This window comes from Trematomus bernacchii, unplaced genomic scaffold, assembly GCF_902827165.1.
Source record: "Trematomus bernacchii unplaced genomic scaffold, fTreBer1.1, whole genome shotgun sequence".
NCBI lineage: Eukaryota > Metazoa > Chordata > Actinopteri > Perciformes > Nototheniidae > Trematomus > Trematomus bernacchii.
Window position 1 is genome coordinate 1,767,919 of NW_022987625.1, and position 16,347 is coordinate 1,784,265.

At 42.0% G+C, this 16,347-nt stretch overlaps 1 protein-coding gene across 1 annotated transcript in view; it reads left to right on the top strand.

Annotated features, from left to right (window-relative positions):
- Nucleotides 1-16,347, top strand: part of LOC117484451 (aminopeptidase Ey-like) — a 101,297-nt gene that overhangs the window by 43,287 nt on the left and 41,663 nt on the right. Inside the window, exons 7-13 of the mRNA XM_034132924.1 lie at nt 2,978-3,104; nt 8,387-8,541; nt 9,208-9,321; nt 9,968-10,111; nt 11,117-11,182; nt 11,317-11,382; nt 12,073-12,245. Coding sequence (XP_033988815.1) covers nt 2,978-3,104; nt 8,387-8,541; nt 9,208-9,321; nt 9,968-10,111; nt 11,117-11,182; nt 11,317-11,382; nt 12,073-12,245 — 845 coding nt within the window. The remainder of the gene's footprint in view (nt 1-2,977; nt 3,105-8,386; nt 8,542-9,207; nt 9,322-9,967; nt 10,112-11,116; nt 11,183-11,316; nt 11,383-12,072; nt 12,246-16,347) is intronic.

Consider the following 16,347-nt stretch of genomic DNA (forward strand, 5'->3'; position numbering starts at 1 on the left):
TGAGATTACAGGGGGCGCAGCAGTAGTAGGTTTACATGAGCAATAGCGGCCGGCAACAGCAATGAAAAATAGCATTGATGTTATGGTCCCAATGAACAGATTATGGCATTTGTTATGTTTTGAAACCAAACAAGTGAGAACATTTCAAGTTAAAAGTGCAATCCTAAAATATTTCATCCATTCCAAACCGGACTATGGCAAAGAAAAGCACAAAAGCTTAAAAACTGTAGTGATAAAACAAATGACAACATATTGTAAATCAAGGCAAATAATATTTGAACCAGCTCATGGTTTGAAATGGCAAACATTGAAAGGCAAAAGTATTATTAAAACCATGTACCACATCATCACCTTGGTCTCATCATATACTCTGGGAAGAGAATATTTACTGTGCTTGAAAACTGGTATCACATCATCGTGTGAGGTTGACTTTGTGACCTGGAGAACATTTCAGCTGCAACATTAGCTTGTTGATAAGCTTGGGATATATGAAATATTTTTGTAGCCATTCGTGGTGAAGGCATCTGTGCTATTGTATGCATTATTTTTGACCCAACATTTCTACAGGCATGGCAGAATATGGCACTATTTTTACATTCATATTCTAGCCATTGTCTATTTTTATACCACGAGCTGCAAAATGACCGCCTTACCCCACTGTACAGGCGGGTACTTGTTTAGATATACCTGGGCAGGCTCTGTTTTGCCGAGGTCTCCTGGCACCTGCGGGCCGATGAGCGGCGGCAGTGTTTCGGGTGACGAAAACTGCTGCTCCGGGGGCGAGGGCGGCGAGTCAGGCGGGAGTAAGCTAGTGTCCACAACGGAGGGTAACGTGATGTCCCCATCTGACCTGTTGCTATTGTCTGCTGTAGATGCAGTGGTGCTGGCGTTTAGTGATGGTTGCTTTAACCATTTTCGTATAAATGATTATCCACAGATGTGTGTCACTGCTGTGGAAGCACTTTGGAAATGATGCACGCGCAGCGGAGCAGGTCACGTGCACCTGACACAATTTGTTGTTTGTATTTTTCGCTCCGTTCTCTTTTTTTAACCTGTTAAGCCCTGAGCCTGTTTTTCAGGTCTCAGGCTCGAAAATGACATTCCCAGAACAAATGACCTATCTCTAGCTTTGACATCTGGAAACGGAAAAGCAGTTTTAATGCTTATGGATTATCAGAAATCATTTCAAAGGGACACAGACACATTAGATTAACATATGGATTAACTTCAGCAGCGTTTTTATCGTTTTAATGCCATTGAAGACCACTTTGGAGAGACTACAGAGCCAAGGTAAACATTTGAGCATTTTTAGCTACCTAGCGTCACCTGTTTTGATGTCCGTTTTTGCTTATAACGTCGCATATACGTATAATTCAGTGGTAATGTCGGTGTCAAACGATTCTGTGTCACCTCACGATGTGAATCGATGTGTTGGATGTGGTGAAAAGATAAATAATAAGGTTTTGTGAGTGATTTTCGGTGCAGTAAGGTGTTAGCATTTTTCGCTCGTTGCTAATTCAGAGGCTCAGTGTTAGCATTGTGGGTTTCTTTTGAAAAAAAAAAAGAAATGATCAGTTAGATGAGTTTCTTCCCGTTACATGGATATAAAACATTCATAGTTTTATTAAATGAACATGCCCTCAGACACTGTTTCCTGCAAGATGTTGCGGCAGTACCCCGGTACCGGGGTCTCTCGGGCTTAACAGGTTAAGTAAAAGTTAAAGGGGACCTATCATGCAAAATGCACTTTTGTACGTCTTTTATACATGAATATGTGTCCCCGGTGTGTCAGGGAACTCACCAAGTGTCAGAAAACACAACCCTCTCTCTTTTCCTCCATACCCAAATCTCTAAAAACGGAGCTGCAACGGAGCTGATACAGATTTGAATATTTCTGACGTCAGAAAAGGGGTGCTCCGCCTATATGGGCAACTCTCCACCTATCACGGAGATGAGAGGTTGGGCCACGGCCACGGCCATTGCCGCTCGAAAGCGCTGGAGACGCTGTAGTACATATGCCAGGCCTGTAAGTGGCGCTGTAGTCTGCCACAAAAGCAGCGAAGAAGACTTCCCGCGCATGGTTGACATGGTTGCCCTTCTGTTTGTTCTCCGCTGTGGACGCTCTGGCTCTTTTTCTCCCTCCCCGATATATATATCGCATGATAGACCTATCATGCTATATTTGAATAATATATTGTAGGGCCATACCTATATAAAACATGTCTGTGAAGTTTTTTTGAACAGATCATGCATTTTAGCCATGCCTCATTTTGCTCTATTTTGCTCTCCTCCAGCCCTGTCTTTGCATGAGCTGCAGCTGACCACGCCCCCCTGCAAAGGAGGGGGGCGAGGCACGAGCGTCATGTTACCATGCTGTTACCATGCTGTTACCATGCTGTTACCATGCCACAGCAACCTCTCATTCCCCTGATAGGTGGAGAGTTGGCCATATAGGCGAAGCTCCTCGTTCCTGACGTCAGAGAATTTTCAAATCTGGATCAGTTTTTATCAGATCCGTTGCAGCCCCGTTTTTAGAGATTTGGGTATGGAGGAAAAGAGAGAGGGTTGTGTTTTCTGACACTTGGTGAATTCCCTGACACACCGGGCACACATATTCATGTATAAAATGGACTTTAGTTCCACCTTGAGTAAATTCACAAGCTACCCTGCAGTATACAAAGTCATTCAAACTAGCTGCACCTTTACCAGCTTTGATAACACTTTAATGATCAATAATTATAAAACATATCATATAGATTATTCTGAAATGGACCAATCTGCACAATCACTACTTTTAAATTTGGTACTTTAACTATATTTGGATGATTTTCTACTTTTCTACTTTGTAACATTTTGAATGCAGGACTTTTACTGTAACAGAGCATTCCTACACTCCCACCTCTGAATGGATCTGAGTACTTCTTCCAACAGTGATTATAACACATAACACACATGAGGTTTTCTGCTGTGTGTTCAGATCCGTATCTGGGCTCGCAGGGAGGCGATGGAGCAGGGTCAGGGGAGCTACGCCCTGAACGTGACCAGACCGGTGCTGGACTTCTTCCAGTCCTACTTCAACATCTCCTACCCTCTGAGCAAGTCTGGTAAGCTGCTTTTACAGTATAATCATGACTCAAAGGGGGGAAAGTGGGCACTTACAGGGTGCGTACGGGTGCTGGAAATCCTTGAAAATGCTTGAAATTGTACGAGGTGTTTTCAAGGTTTGAAAAGTGCTTGAATTTTGGGAATGGTGCTTGAATTTGGGATAAAGTGCTTGAAATTGTAAATGCTTTACTTCGCTTTTTAGATTAAAAGAAAATAAAGAAGTCGGAGCGCGCTTAATTGCTTCGTTTTTACATAAAACAGCTCCGCTCCGGCCTTCCCGCGCAATGTGCGTGACCGGCAAGTGTTTTTGTTACGTGTGTGACCTGGGCATTCTGATGAGAGTGATAGATGACAGTCTGCCAGGAGGTTGCCGTTTCAACGAGCATTGGCTAGCAGAAGACAAATACAAGTCATGGCTAAGACGAGGGTCAAGCGAAGCCCAAGAGTAGCCTCCTGCAAAGTGTGCAACAATAACGATGCGAGAGTCTGCGCTGACGCCACACACCACACGAAAGGTACGCCGTAGTAGAGTATTTTAGATTAGGCTATCGTTGCATGTAAAATACATGACACTTTTCTCTGTGCGCGGCAAAACAAGCTCGCCAAAATGGCTTCACTAGTCTGGCAGTATTTTAAGTGTCCGAAAATGACAATAAAATAGCGGTATGCAACGTGTGTGTGAAGCAGAAATCCTGCAGCTCCACCCGCTGTGACGGACCGGTGAGCGGAGCAGAACACACATTAAGAGTTAGACCTAACACACTTAGCTATTTGATCTACCCCTGGAACAAGCTAAACTAGTTATAAATATATTTATTCTTCACTGTCGGGTCACTCATTACTGGATCAGTGAGCTGCAGGAGATACTGACGGGCTGTCAGGAGAGAGAGGGGGAGAGAGGAAAAGAGAGCGCTTCCGCTCATTTCTCCCGTGTTATTATCCCAAGTTAATGTAAACTTGAATAATGTACTTCATTTGAATGTAATAATTATGTTGGTTGGTTGGTTTGTGGAAGCGCCAGTGAATGAGCCCCATTAACTGAGCCCCATTAACTGAGTTTTAAACATCACTTTAAATGGAAGATCCCCATAGGCCCCGCCCACTCGATCGGATCGGCGATCGGTATCGGCCGATACTGATTCCGGCGATCGGAGCATCCCTAATAATTGTATATGATATGTTTTATAATGATTGATCATTAAAGTGTTCTCAAAGCTGGTAAAGGTGCAGCTAGTTTGAATGACTTTGTATACTGCAGGGTAGCTTGTGAATTTACTCCAGGTGGAACTAAAGTCTGATTTAACACTTGATTATATTTCACATCATTCATCCACATCTGTAAAGTAACTAAAGGTATTAAATACATGTAGTAGAGTAAAAGTACACCATTTACCTCTGACTTGTGTTTACTGCCAACCTAAAAGTACCTAAAAAATAGTAATCAATAATGTATTGAAAAGTTATTTGGCTGATTGTTTTATATTGGCTCAGCCAGGTTATATGGGATGCCCAGTCTACGTACAGATGGGTCACACATTTTGAAATATTAAACTAGGTTTTCTTTTCTAAAAATGTAAATATTTCATCCTCATGTAGAATGCTATTATGAAACACACATTTCAAATCAAATCAAATCAAATCAAGTTTTATTTATAAAGCACATTTAAAAGCGATTTTTGGTCGAGCCAAAGTGCTGGACATGTAATAAAAACACATTACTACAATCACAATAAATAAATTACAACTGATATATATTAAAAAAAAAAAAAAACTGATATGTATATTAAAAAAAAAACACAAGGAAAAGTCAGGAGTCGTGCTCCACTCTAACTAGAAGGCCAGAGAGAAGAAGCATGTTTTTAGTGTAGATTTAAAAACCCCTTGGGTCTGGGCCGACCTCACATGGAGGGGCAGAGTGTTCCAGAGCCTAGGGCCAGCTGCTGCGAAGGCTCGGTGCCCTCGGGTTTTAAGCCTGGTCTTGGGCACTACCAGCAGCAGCTGGTCAGCAGACCTTAAAGCTCTGGCTGGGGTGTAGCGATGGAGGAGTTCGGCTATATAGGCCGGAGCCAGCCCATTTAGTGCTTTCAAAACAAATAAAAGGATTTTAAAATCAATTCTGAACCGAACTGGAAGCCAGTGTAGTGAGTCCAGAATTGGGGTGATGTGGTCACGCTTTTTGTGGCCAGTCAGCAAACGTGCAGCAGCGTTTTGGACTAGCTGCAGGCGTTTAATTGAGGCCTGGTCCATACCCACATACAGAGCGTTGCAATAGTCCAGTCTTGAGGTAACAAAGGCGTAAATAACCCTTTCTAAGTCATTAAAAGATAAATACGACTTGGTTTTGGCCAATAGTCTTATTTTAAAAAAGCAGGATTTGACTACGGTGCTGACCTGCTTGTCGAATTTAAAAGTGCTAGTGAAGGTCACTCCAAGGTTCATGACAGAGGGGAGGATGTTTTTATTGAGAGAGCCCAGAATATCAACCGGAGAGGCTGGAGGTTGTGGTCCAAAAAAGATGACCTCAGTCTTGCTCTCGTTGAGGTTGAGAAAGTTTTTGCTCAGCCAGGATTTTATCTCTGTTAAGCAGTCCATCAGCTGCTGTAGAGAGTGTTTGCCATTTGCTTTGAGAGGCAGATATATCTGTACATCGTCGGCGTAGCAGTGGAAGGGAATATTGTGTTTAGTGAGAATTGAACCTAGGGGCAATATGTACAGTAGAAAAAGGATGGGCCTTGGGGAACCCCACAGGTAAGAGGGGCTTTGGCAGAGGAGAAGGCACCTAGCTGTACTGAGAAGCTACGGTCTGTCAGGTAGGACCTGAACCATGCAAGGGCAGAGCCTGTGATGCCAGCGGACTGTTCAAGCCGTGACAACAGGATGCTCTGGTCCACAGTGTCAAAGGCAGCTGTCAGGTCTAACAGCACCAAGACAGCTGGGCTACATTTGGTTGTTTATAGCATAAAGAACATCTGATTTAATGTGAGGTAGGGAAATAATAATTTGAGTATAAGTATGTGTATATAAATATGTAATTTACAACAGCTGTAAGATGCTTGAAAAGCTTGAAAATGCACCTTGAAAATGCTTGAAAAGTGCTTGAATTTGACTTTGGAAAAGGTGTAAGAACCCTGCACTTAAAACTGATGACATTCCCATAAGCCTCAGCTGTGCTGTATGTTCAATGTGTCAGCGATGGGGAAAATCAGGACCCACATGCAGGATGAGGAGAAGCGGGTTTCAAACTAAAAGTGAGCTTTATTTAAAGGGGACCTATCATGCAAAATGCACTTTTGTACGTCTTTTATACATGAATATGTGTCCCCGGTGTTCCAGGGAACTCACCAAGTGTCAGAAAACACAACCCTCTCTATTTTCCTCCATACCCAAATCTCTAAAAAAGGGGCTGCAACGGATCTGATAAAAACTGATCCAGATTTGAACACTTCTATGTCGTCACAGAAGTGGCGCTACGGCTATTGGGCCAACCCTCCACCTATCAGGGGAATGTGGGGTTGGGCCACGGCCGGCCATTGCCGCTCGAAAGCGCTGGACACGCTGTAGTACATATGCCAGGCCTGTAAGTGGCGCTGTAGTCTGCCACAAAAGCAGCGAAGAAGACTTCCCGCCCATAGTTACCATGGTTACCCTTCTGTTTATTCTCCGCTGTGGCTTTTTTTCTCCCTCCCCGAGGCAAGCGTTTGCTCCCGCTGCTTTAATTCAATGCAATCCCTCCCCGTCGAGGCAAGCACTGTAATTCTCTCCGGTTAGTCCACCAGCAGATGACAAACACCCACCTCTCCGCCTCTTCCAAGGAACGAGGGGACCGTGCGGCAGAGTTTCAGTTTCAGTTTCTTTCGCCGGTCAAGATGTCCGTTAAAGTTTCAATCTTCCGGACAAAATTAGAAAAGTGCCGGTCAAAGGTCTTCTTAGTTATTTATTGAGCTTTAAAACAAATGAATAACGACTAAAACACGGAGGACGGAGATCTCTTTTTCTCCCCCTCTTCTGACAGCCCAGCAGCTGATCAGAGCACGGCTCACCTCTCCTGCAGGGGGGCGTGGTCAGCAGAATCAGACCCGTAGACAGCAAACAGCACATAGAGCAAAATGAGGCATGGCTAAAATGCATGATCTGTTTGGTATTTTGAAAACAGAAACGTATAAATATACCTTATATAGGTATGGCCCTACAATATATCATTTAAATATAGCATGATAGGTCCACTTTAACAAAAAAGCTGTTGACCATGAAGAAACAAGAATAAATCCCCGCTGTTCCAGGGAACTCACCAAGTGTCAGAAAACACAACCCTCTCTATTTTCCTCCATACCCAAATCTCTAAAAAAGGGGCTGCAACGGATCTGATAAAAACTGATCCAGATTTGAACACTGTCCTGACGTCAGGACGGTGGCGCTACGGCTATTGGGCCAACTCCACCAATCAGGAGGAGACAGCCACGGCCATTGCCGTTCGAAAGCGCTGGAGACGCTGTAGTACATATGCCAGGCCTGTAGATGGTGCTGTTCTCACAGAATCAGCCCTTGCAAAAACAGGGGGAAAAAAGTGCAAATTGAGCGAAATGAGGCATGGCTAAAATGCATGATCTGTTTGGTATTTTGAAAAAAAAAAAGTATAAATATGCCTTATATAGGTATGGTCCTACACTATATTATTATAATATAGCATGATAGGTCCACTTTAATTATGCGCTTCATTTGGATGGGAACCTAACGTGTGATCAATCTGCCGAGTAGGCTAATTCTTTTCAAAACCTCGCAAATGTAATGAAAGTGAAACTTAATCTGTTTTTTTAAAGTAGTAACAAAAAACTTTTAAAACTTACAAATTTAAAAAGAAAGAAAAGAAGAAGACAAATAAATAAAGGAAAAGAAAAGAGACAATAAGAGGGGAGAATTACGTTTATTTTGCTATTGTATTATGTTAAATTGTTCCATTGTTGAGGAGTGTCTAGGTAAGGTGGTATACAGAGGAATCAGCCCTGGATAAACTGCAATATAGGCTAATTCTTCAATCCTTCAACAGGTTAATCCCATGAAGCAAGCAACAGGTTTCCGTTTTTATGTGGATTTAAGTGTTGTTGAAATGTCAATCCAACATACCATACCTTGATTTTGAAATTCTTTCCTGAGACCTCAGCTGCCGTCCCAGTACAACAGATTAGTTGCATGTTGTTTCTCTGTTTTATTGTAATAAGTTATGGTTGTGATGCAGCGACTTGTGATCAGTCCCTTTAACCTGCTGTAAACCTGCTCTCTGCAGATCAAATCGCCCTGCCAGACTTCTTCTTTGGTGCGATGGAGAACTGGGGTTTAGTGACATACAGAGAAAGCAACCTCCTCTATGACCCTGTGACCTCCTCCAACAGAAACAAAGAGACGACTGCCACCATCATTGCTCATGAACTAGCACACATGGTGAATACGTTTTACAATGTCATTTTAAATGGTATCTTTAGATTGATGATGATCCAAATCAGGTGTGTGATACTCATTTTAGTTCAGGGGCCGCATACAGCCAAATGTGATCTCATGTGGGCCGGACCAGTTATATCTTAGCATAATAAATAACGACAACTCCAAATGATCCCCTTTGTTGAGTGCAAACATGTACATTCTGATATTTTTAATATTTAATAAAACTATCTTGTAAGAAAACATTACGAACAAGCGAACATTTCTTAAGAAAAATAAGTGCAATTCCAACAATATTATGCCTCTGCATTTAGTCATCGGTATATGGGACTGAACAATATCGTTTTTTACTTTATGATCAAAACAACTTTTTTACATCCATTTCCACAACTGTGTAGTAATCCTGAACACCTGAACCGTCACGGCACCATAAAAACTCATATAACTATTAAGGAGGAACGTTAACTTATCCCCCTGCCTTGTAAATGAAAACTATTTGTACATACAAAATACATAAAAGTTGTGAAAATGCAATTAATGTATTTTCTGTCATTTTTTTACTTTGCAAGGTCATCCCGCGGGCCGAATTGGACCCTCTGGCGGGCCGGTTTTGTCCCGCGGGCCATATGTTTGACACCCCTGATGTAAATAAATGTAATGTGTGTGCAGTGGTTTGGTAACCTGGTGACTCTGCGCTGGTGGAACGAGGTGTGGCTGAACGAGGGCTTTGCTTCCTACGTGTCGTACCTGGGAGCGGACCATGCTGAGCCGACATGGAACGTGGTGAGAACACAAAGCTTATCTGACTCCTTCTGCCGTAATAACAACAAATATATACTTATCTGCTGTGGTGGAAGGTAACTAAGTACATTTACTCAAGTACTGTGCTTAAGTACTCATTTCAGATACTTGTACTTTACATGAGTAACTACTTACTGTGCCACTTCATACTTCAACTCTGCTACAATTCAAATACATACTACATTTACTTTATAGATCCAGATTTGTAAACACAAACTTATGAAGAAAATACGTTGTTTGGATATAAATTAAACTATCCACATTATAATTAAGTAGAGCTAAAACAACTAGAGACGGAAAATTCATTGGCTGATGTTCAAGTAATTCTTTTGGGGAAAAAACATTTCATAGTAAAAGTAAAAACAGCAAATATTTTTTACAAGCTGTAAGAAGTAAAGGAAAACATATTTGCTGTTTTTACTTTTAATTTGTTTCATACATTTTTCCTGGTCATACTTAAATACTTTTACTTAAGTCCCTTTTTGATAGTACTTTAACGTCATTTTACAGTGAAGTATCATTACTTTTACTTAAGTATTGGATCCGGAAACTTTCCCACCTCGGCGTTTCTGTCAACTTTGCACATGATATGAAATGTTACACATTGCTGTCCGTCTCTGATCTCCAGAAAGACTTGATCGTCCTGGATGACATCCACAGGGTGTTTGCGGTGGACGCCCTGACTTCCTCTCATCCTCTGTCCTCTAAAGAAGACAGTGTTATCCTGCCGGGCCAGATCTCTGAGCAGTTTGATACCATCTCATACAGCAAGGTACACACACAAAGGCAACATATCTTTACATGAACTTTAAAACCTCATATCAGAAACAAGACATTATTGAGGGGTATATTGCCTCATAACCAGGGGTGCACACAACTTTCTCAGTGAGTACCTGGAGTCAGTGTTTGGTACTCCAAACTTCTGGCTCCCCTCAAAGTTCCCATGAAGCCCTCTGTATCGCGAATGTCAACCAACGGGGGTGGGGGGGGTGGTAGTGGAGTACAGAGCTTCGTGACCACAGCGCGTGTGAACGTTGTGATAAGCTGTTTTAGCGCAGTGCTGCTGTACAGACCGACGTTAACAGCAGCCCTGTCTGTGCACATGGAGACCGACTCTGCGTACGTCGGTACGCAAATGCGCTTTGTGACACAAGTGGCGGTACGCATTTCAGATTGTTGCCGTGCATGCGTACCTGCGTACCAGTTATGTGCACCCCTGCTCATAACTTATGAGGTGATATACCTCATGAGGGGCCCTTTGTATGTTTTTCTATATGTGGCCCTCAGTGAAAAATGTTTGGACATCCCTGGCCTAAGATAACAGGAATGTTTTTTTTCAGTATTGTGATTAAATCAATTGAAACAAGTTACTGAAACAAATGATGTTACTAAAACCAATACCAACACATATTAAGAAATAAAAACAACGATTGGCTACGTGAATAATGTATTTATTACCCCAAACTGCATTTAGGTTAATGGTGAAGTAAGTAACTAAACTAAAATTGTAACTAAGTCATTGACACAAATTCAGTTTTTAAAACAATAACCAATAATGGTATTTGATGTCTTTATACTGAACTGAAAAGTTTAAATCGTGAACACTGACTTTGTCTCCTTTTTTCCAGCATTAAATATGCCTCTCACTGAATAACCGGCCCCAGCACGGCCCCCCCAGTCAAATTGTAAGCTGGTGTAAGCTCATTGATTGACAGAGAGACTGACAGTGTGTCCTGTGTGTGTGTCCTGTGTGTGTGTCCTATGTGTGTGTCCCCAGGGTGCAGCAGTGTTGAGGATGTTGTCTGATTTCCTCTCAGAGCCGGTCTTTGTCCAGGGACTCAGTGTATGCTCCTTTGTTTCTGTTTGCTTAAAAGCATCATACACACATTTTATGTCGTGATTAATAACTGTATTTGCACTTATTCACTAACAGGGAACAACTAACTGACAGGATGATTGTTTTTATTTTATATTCAGACATACCTCAAACAATTTTCCTACAGTAACACAGTGGGGAGTGACCTGTGGCAGCACCTACAATTGGTAAGATTGCAGTTTTTATTTTATTTCCTGAAAATATATTCCTAAGTGTACATATTGTTAACTAAATCAAGCTGCAATTGCAAATTGTGGTGGTTTATTTAAATCTTTCTGAGCACTGGTTTAGGGAAGACATTGAGCTTTGGTTGCTGTATATTTGAGTCTGACCACAGGTGTTAGTGGAGTTTAGAAAGAAGAACACACATCCTTTATTCCTGGCTTCACATTCTCATGTCAAGTCAACGTTTATTTATAAAGCACTGGATCACAACAGAAGTTAAACTTTTTGTGGAGAGTCTACACCATACTCTTCCGATTCTGTATTGCTCTTTTTAATAATGCTGTATTTATTATAACTTCTGTGGTCACCAAAACGTTTCAGTAATAATGTGCATTTGTGCTGGGAGATGTTGATGTTGCTTGTTTTTCCACCCTTTTCAGGAAAATAGAGCCCAACTAGTTCATGGTATAATGTTCTGACACTGTGTTGTATCTGACATTTTCCTGTAGTTTATTATGTAATATATACACCTTAAACTAGAAACATGGTAGTGTTGAAAATGTATTATCATTTTTTTAAATGAAGGATTACAACCACCAACCCACCATGTTTAAACTTGTTTTTGAAATCTTACTGTCCTTGTCAAAATAACATAAATACAGATAGGTGCTTCCTGTCACCTTTGTCAACAGGCAGTGAGCGCCAATGATGTTCCACTTCCTCATCCAGTTTCTGACATCATGAACCGCTGGGTGCTGCAGATGGGCTTCCCTGTGGTTACCATAGATACTGTTACAGGAAAGGTATCCCAGAAGCACTTCCTGCTGGATCCAGGGTCTAACAACATGGTCCAATCACCTTACAAGTTTGTAACACTACACCATTTTACTGCAAAATATCTGCACAGATTATCCTCCCTTAATAGTTTTATTCCCCCTCTTGAGTTACTTGAGTTATACATACAAACTCATTGTTAGAATCGTATTAGATTTGTATTGGTTCTACTGTGACATGTCTCCATGCTTTAATGTTCAAAAAGCTCTTTATTTTCCTCATACTGCCTGTGCTGCAGCACCTCTTTTCACCCTCTGTCTGAAACCAGAGCCCAGTCTGCTCTGATTGGTTCGCTGGCCGGCTCTGTTGTGATTGGTCAGCCGCTATGAGATGTCCCGCCCCATAGCCTATCAGGTGCAATGTGTTGGAGTGCAAGCCAATAGGAGCGCAAGTGTTACATAGTGATGTCATTGTGTTACGGAAGAAAAGAAAGGAGTCCAATGGAGGCGTTTTGGTATAGTCATTATATTTTCCATCTTAGCTGAGAGCTCTGCACAACCTCAGTGATACATATGAGTTTTTTTACTTCCACTCAGAGAAAGTTGGAATTCTTTATAGAGTAAATTGTGGAGAGTCAACATCTAAGAAAAGACTCCTGGGTTGCGGTCGAATAGTCCAAAAATCAGCTCCTAAGTTCTAACCCTATCGTCTATCCCTTAACCTCTGAGTGAAACGTCATGGGGTTAAGGGATAGTGGATAGGAGAATTCAAAAGGATTTAGGAGAAGAGACTGCGGTACTTTAGAGAATCCGACTGCACTTTCACTATCCGACGTGTTTATGATGCGCCAGCGGAGGTCATAAATGTGCGCCTGCTGCTGTGGGGAAACTATGGAAACTACAGTTTTCTATACAGTGGACTACAACATGGATGTTTAATAAGAACGAAGGACTACTGTAAACTCATCTAGAGACTCTGCACCGTGCTCTGATGCTGTTGTTTTATGCTTTATGAACGGGGACAACCGAGAAACATATTCTTCATGACCAAAGTTGGAATTTAAATAAAAAAGGAAAGTGAAACTTATGCTCGTCACCCTCTCCCTCCGGTCCACATTAATACAAATGATCCCAATACGTATGATTGTATGAACTATGAAAAGATCTTAAAATCAATACAAATGTATTTATTATAAACGTTAGTCCTTAACATCTATCACTGTGTATATCACCATTCAAACATCTTTTAAAAGTTGAACAAACCCCACACAGTTCAGTAAAGACTGTGAAATGTTGACTTTATTTGATCATTTCAGTAAAAACTAACGTTCATATTTCTCTTTTTGATTATAATACTGATGAACGTTCAAAACAAAGCACTTTGGCAAGTTACCACATACGTTTTAAAAAGCTTAATAAGCACAGTAACTTTCATGATATCATTTCTCGTTCATAATCGGTTGTTTCCGTGAACGGCCGACTGTTGTGTGACGGCAAATGCCGCGGCCGCAAGGCATTGTGGGGCAGCATTTTCTCCTCTCCTTTAGGTTAGGGAGGTCCAGTGGTTCCTAAGCTAAAGGAGCTTATAAAGGAAGTTTGAAACCTCCTTTCCTTTCATTTAGAGAATTCGAACGGCACTTATCATGGCTGCCACTGAGGGACTTCCGGGTCATTTCACTCCGTTAGGAAGGTTCCTAAGCTAAATGGACTATTCGACCGCAACCCTGCTATAAAAAGAAAGAAAAAGAAGGTAGGATGGCAAAAAGAAAACTATGAAACAAACAAGGGCCTACCAGAACTGGAGGTAGAGTCTCAAGAGAGTGATAGAAATCCTTCGCTTGTTAAGTTAATGTCCGAGCCAAAATCTCAACTTTCTGGGATACTTAATCTTCTCGATGGCATTGATAACCGTTTGGAGAACGTGACTAGTCCAGTTTCAACAATGAGAGAAGCACTGACTATAACAAACCAGGTACTTGAGAGACAACTTCAGCAAATGGACGAAGCTGAAAAAAGAATTACGACATTTGAAGACACCTTACAAGCTACAAAACTGGATCTTCACCGTGCCGAAAAGTTGATAAAGACGCTGGAATCTAAGACAGATGATCTCAAAATAGCGGGAGACGGAAAAATCTTTACTAGGGCTACCAGAGAAGTCAGAAGGCAGCCAATTGCTACTTCAATACATTCAATAGAAGCTACCTGTGTGTGTGTGTGTGTGTGTGTGTGTGTGTGTGTGTGTGTGTGTGTGTGTGTGCGTGTGTTTGGCACGAGCACATGTATTGAGAGAGAGCAAGAGAGAGAAAGAGAGGGAGAGAGGAGAGAGGAGGAAGAAAGGAGAGAGAGAGGAGGGAAAGAGGAGTGGCTCTGAGACTCAGGAACCAAGACACTCACAACTATAAATGAACCAAAAAATGTAATAAACAAGTTTACATATTTGTTTTTGGTTGTGGCCATATTCTAATGATTTTTTGATTATTGAAAAGTACACAGTTCTGTTTCATAAGGGCGTTGAGAGATGTATCCATAGATCTAGTCTCTTAATTCTGCACTTATATTGCACCAGATTGATGCATTTGATTTCAAAATCTTTAAAAAAGTATGTCCACATGTTTCTGTTTTGGTTATAGATTGGTCTACTATAGACGGTTTTAAGTCATTATTTACATTTCATATTGTGTATTCTTTAGATACTCTATTGATATACACCAATCAGCCATAATATAATGACGACTGTACTTGTCAGTGGGCGGGATATGTGCTGATGAGCTGATGTGTTGGAAGCAGAAACAATGGGCAAGCGTTAGTATGTGAGGGACTTTGACAAGGGCCAGAGTGTGATGACTATACAACTGCGTCAGACTGCATCTCCAAAACTGCAGCTCTTGTGGGGTGTTCCCGGTCTGCAGTGGTCAGTACCTACCGAAAGTGGTCCAAGGAAGGAAAACCGGTGAACCGGCGTCAGGGTCATGTGCGACCAAGGCTCCTTGATGGGCGTGGAGAGCGAAGGCTGGCCTGTGTGGTCCGACCCAACAGAAGAGCTACTGTAGCTCAAATTGCTGAAACAGTTAATGCTGGTTCTGTTAGAAAGCTGTCCGAACACACAGTGCATCGCAGTACGTGTGTATGGGGCTGTGTAGCTGCAGACCGGTCAGGGGGCCCATGCTGACCCCTGTCCACCGCCCAAAGAACCTACAATGGGCACGAGAGCATCAAAACTGGACCGCGGAGCAATGGAAGAAGGTGGCCTGGTGTGATGAATTACGTTTTATTTTACATCATGTGTTGCTCTCCTGGGAAAGACATGGCACCAGGGTGCACTATGGGAAGAAGGCAAGCTGGCAGAAGCAGTGTGATGCTCTGGGCAATATTCTGCTGGGAAACATTGGGTCCTGCCATTCATGTGGATGCTAATTTGACTCGTACCACCTACCTAAACATTGTTGCCGACCAAATACACCCCTTCATGAAGACGGTATCCCCAAATGGCAGTGGCCTGTTACAGCAGGATAATGCTTCCTGCCACACTGCAGGAATGGTTTGAGGAACACGACAACAAGTTCAAGGTGTTGACTTGGCCTCAATCCAATTTGGCATCTGTGGGATGTGCTGGATAAACAAGTTTAATTCATGGAGGCCCCACCTCACAATTTACAGGACTTAAAGGACCTGGGGCCAGATACCACAGCACACCTTCAGAGGGTTAGTGGAGGCCATGCCTCCACGGGTCAGGGCTGTTTTGGGACCTACACAATATTAGGCAGGTGGTCATAATGTTATGACTGACGGGGTATATATATTTTAGTGGGAATGCTGATACAGCATTCCAACTATATGTTATTTTGTGGGAATGCTGATAACAGCATTCCAACTACATGTTATGCTATGGACGAAAAGTTTATTATTCCGCCGGCTTATTTTGGCCCTCTTCTCCTCCCACATTCAACATCGCAGAAACTCCGTTCAAACATCAAAACGTTCAGCTCGGTTGGGAATCGATGGCTATTACTTTTATCATTCATAACTTTCATAAATCCAGAGATACATCCCATAATACATCACATTTTTAACCATTGAAGTCAATGGAGAAATTATTCAGACTTCAACAAATCTTCATGCGACTTCAACTGCTAACTGTTCATTCATACTTTCACTCAGAAACCTCATTCCAACTTTAAAATGTTACACATC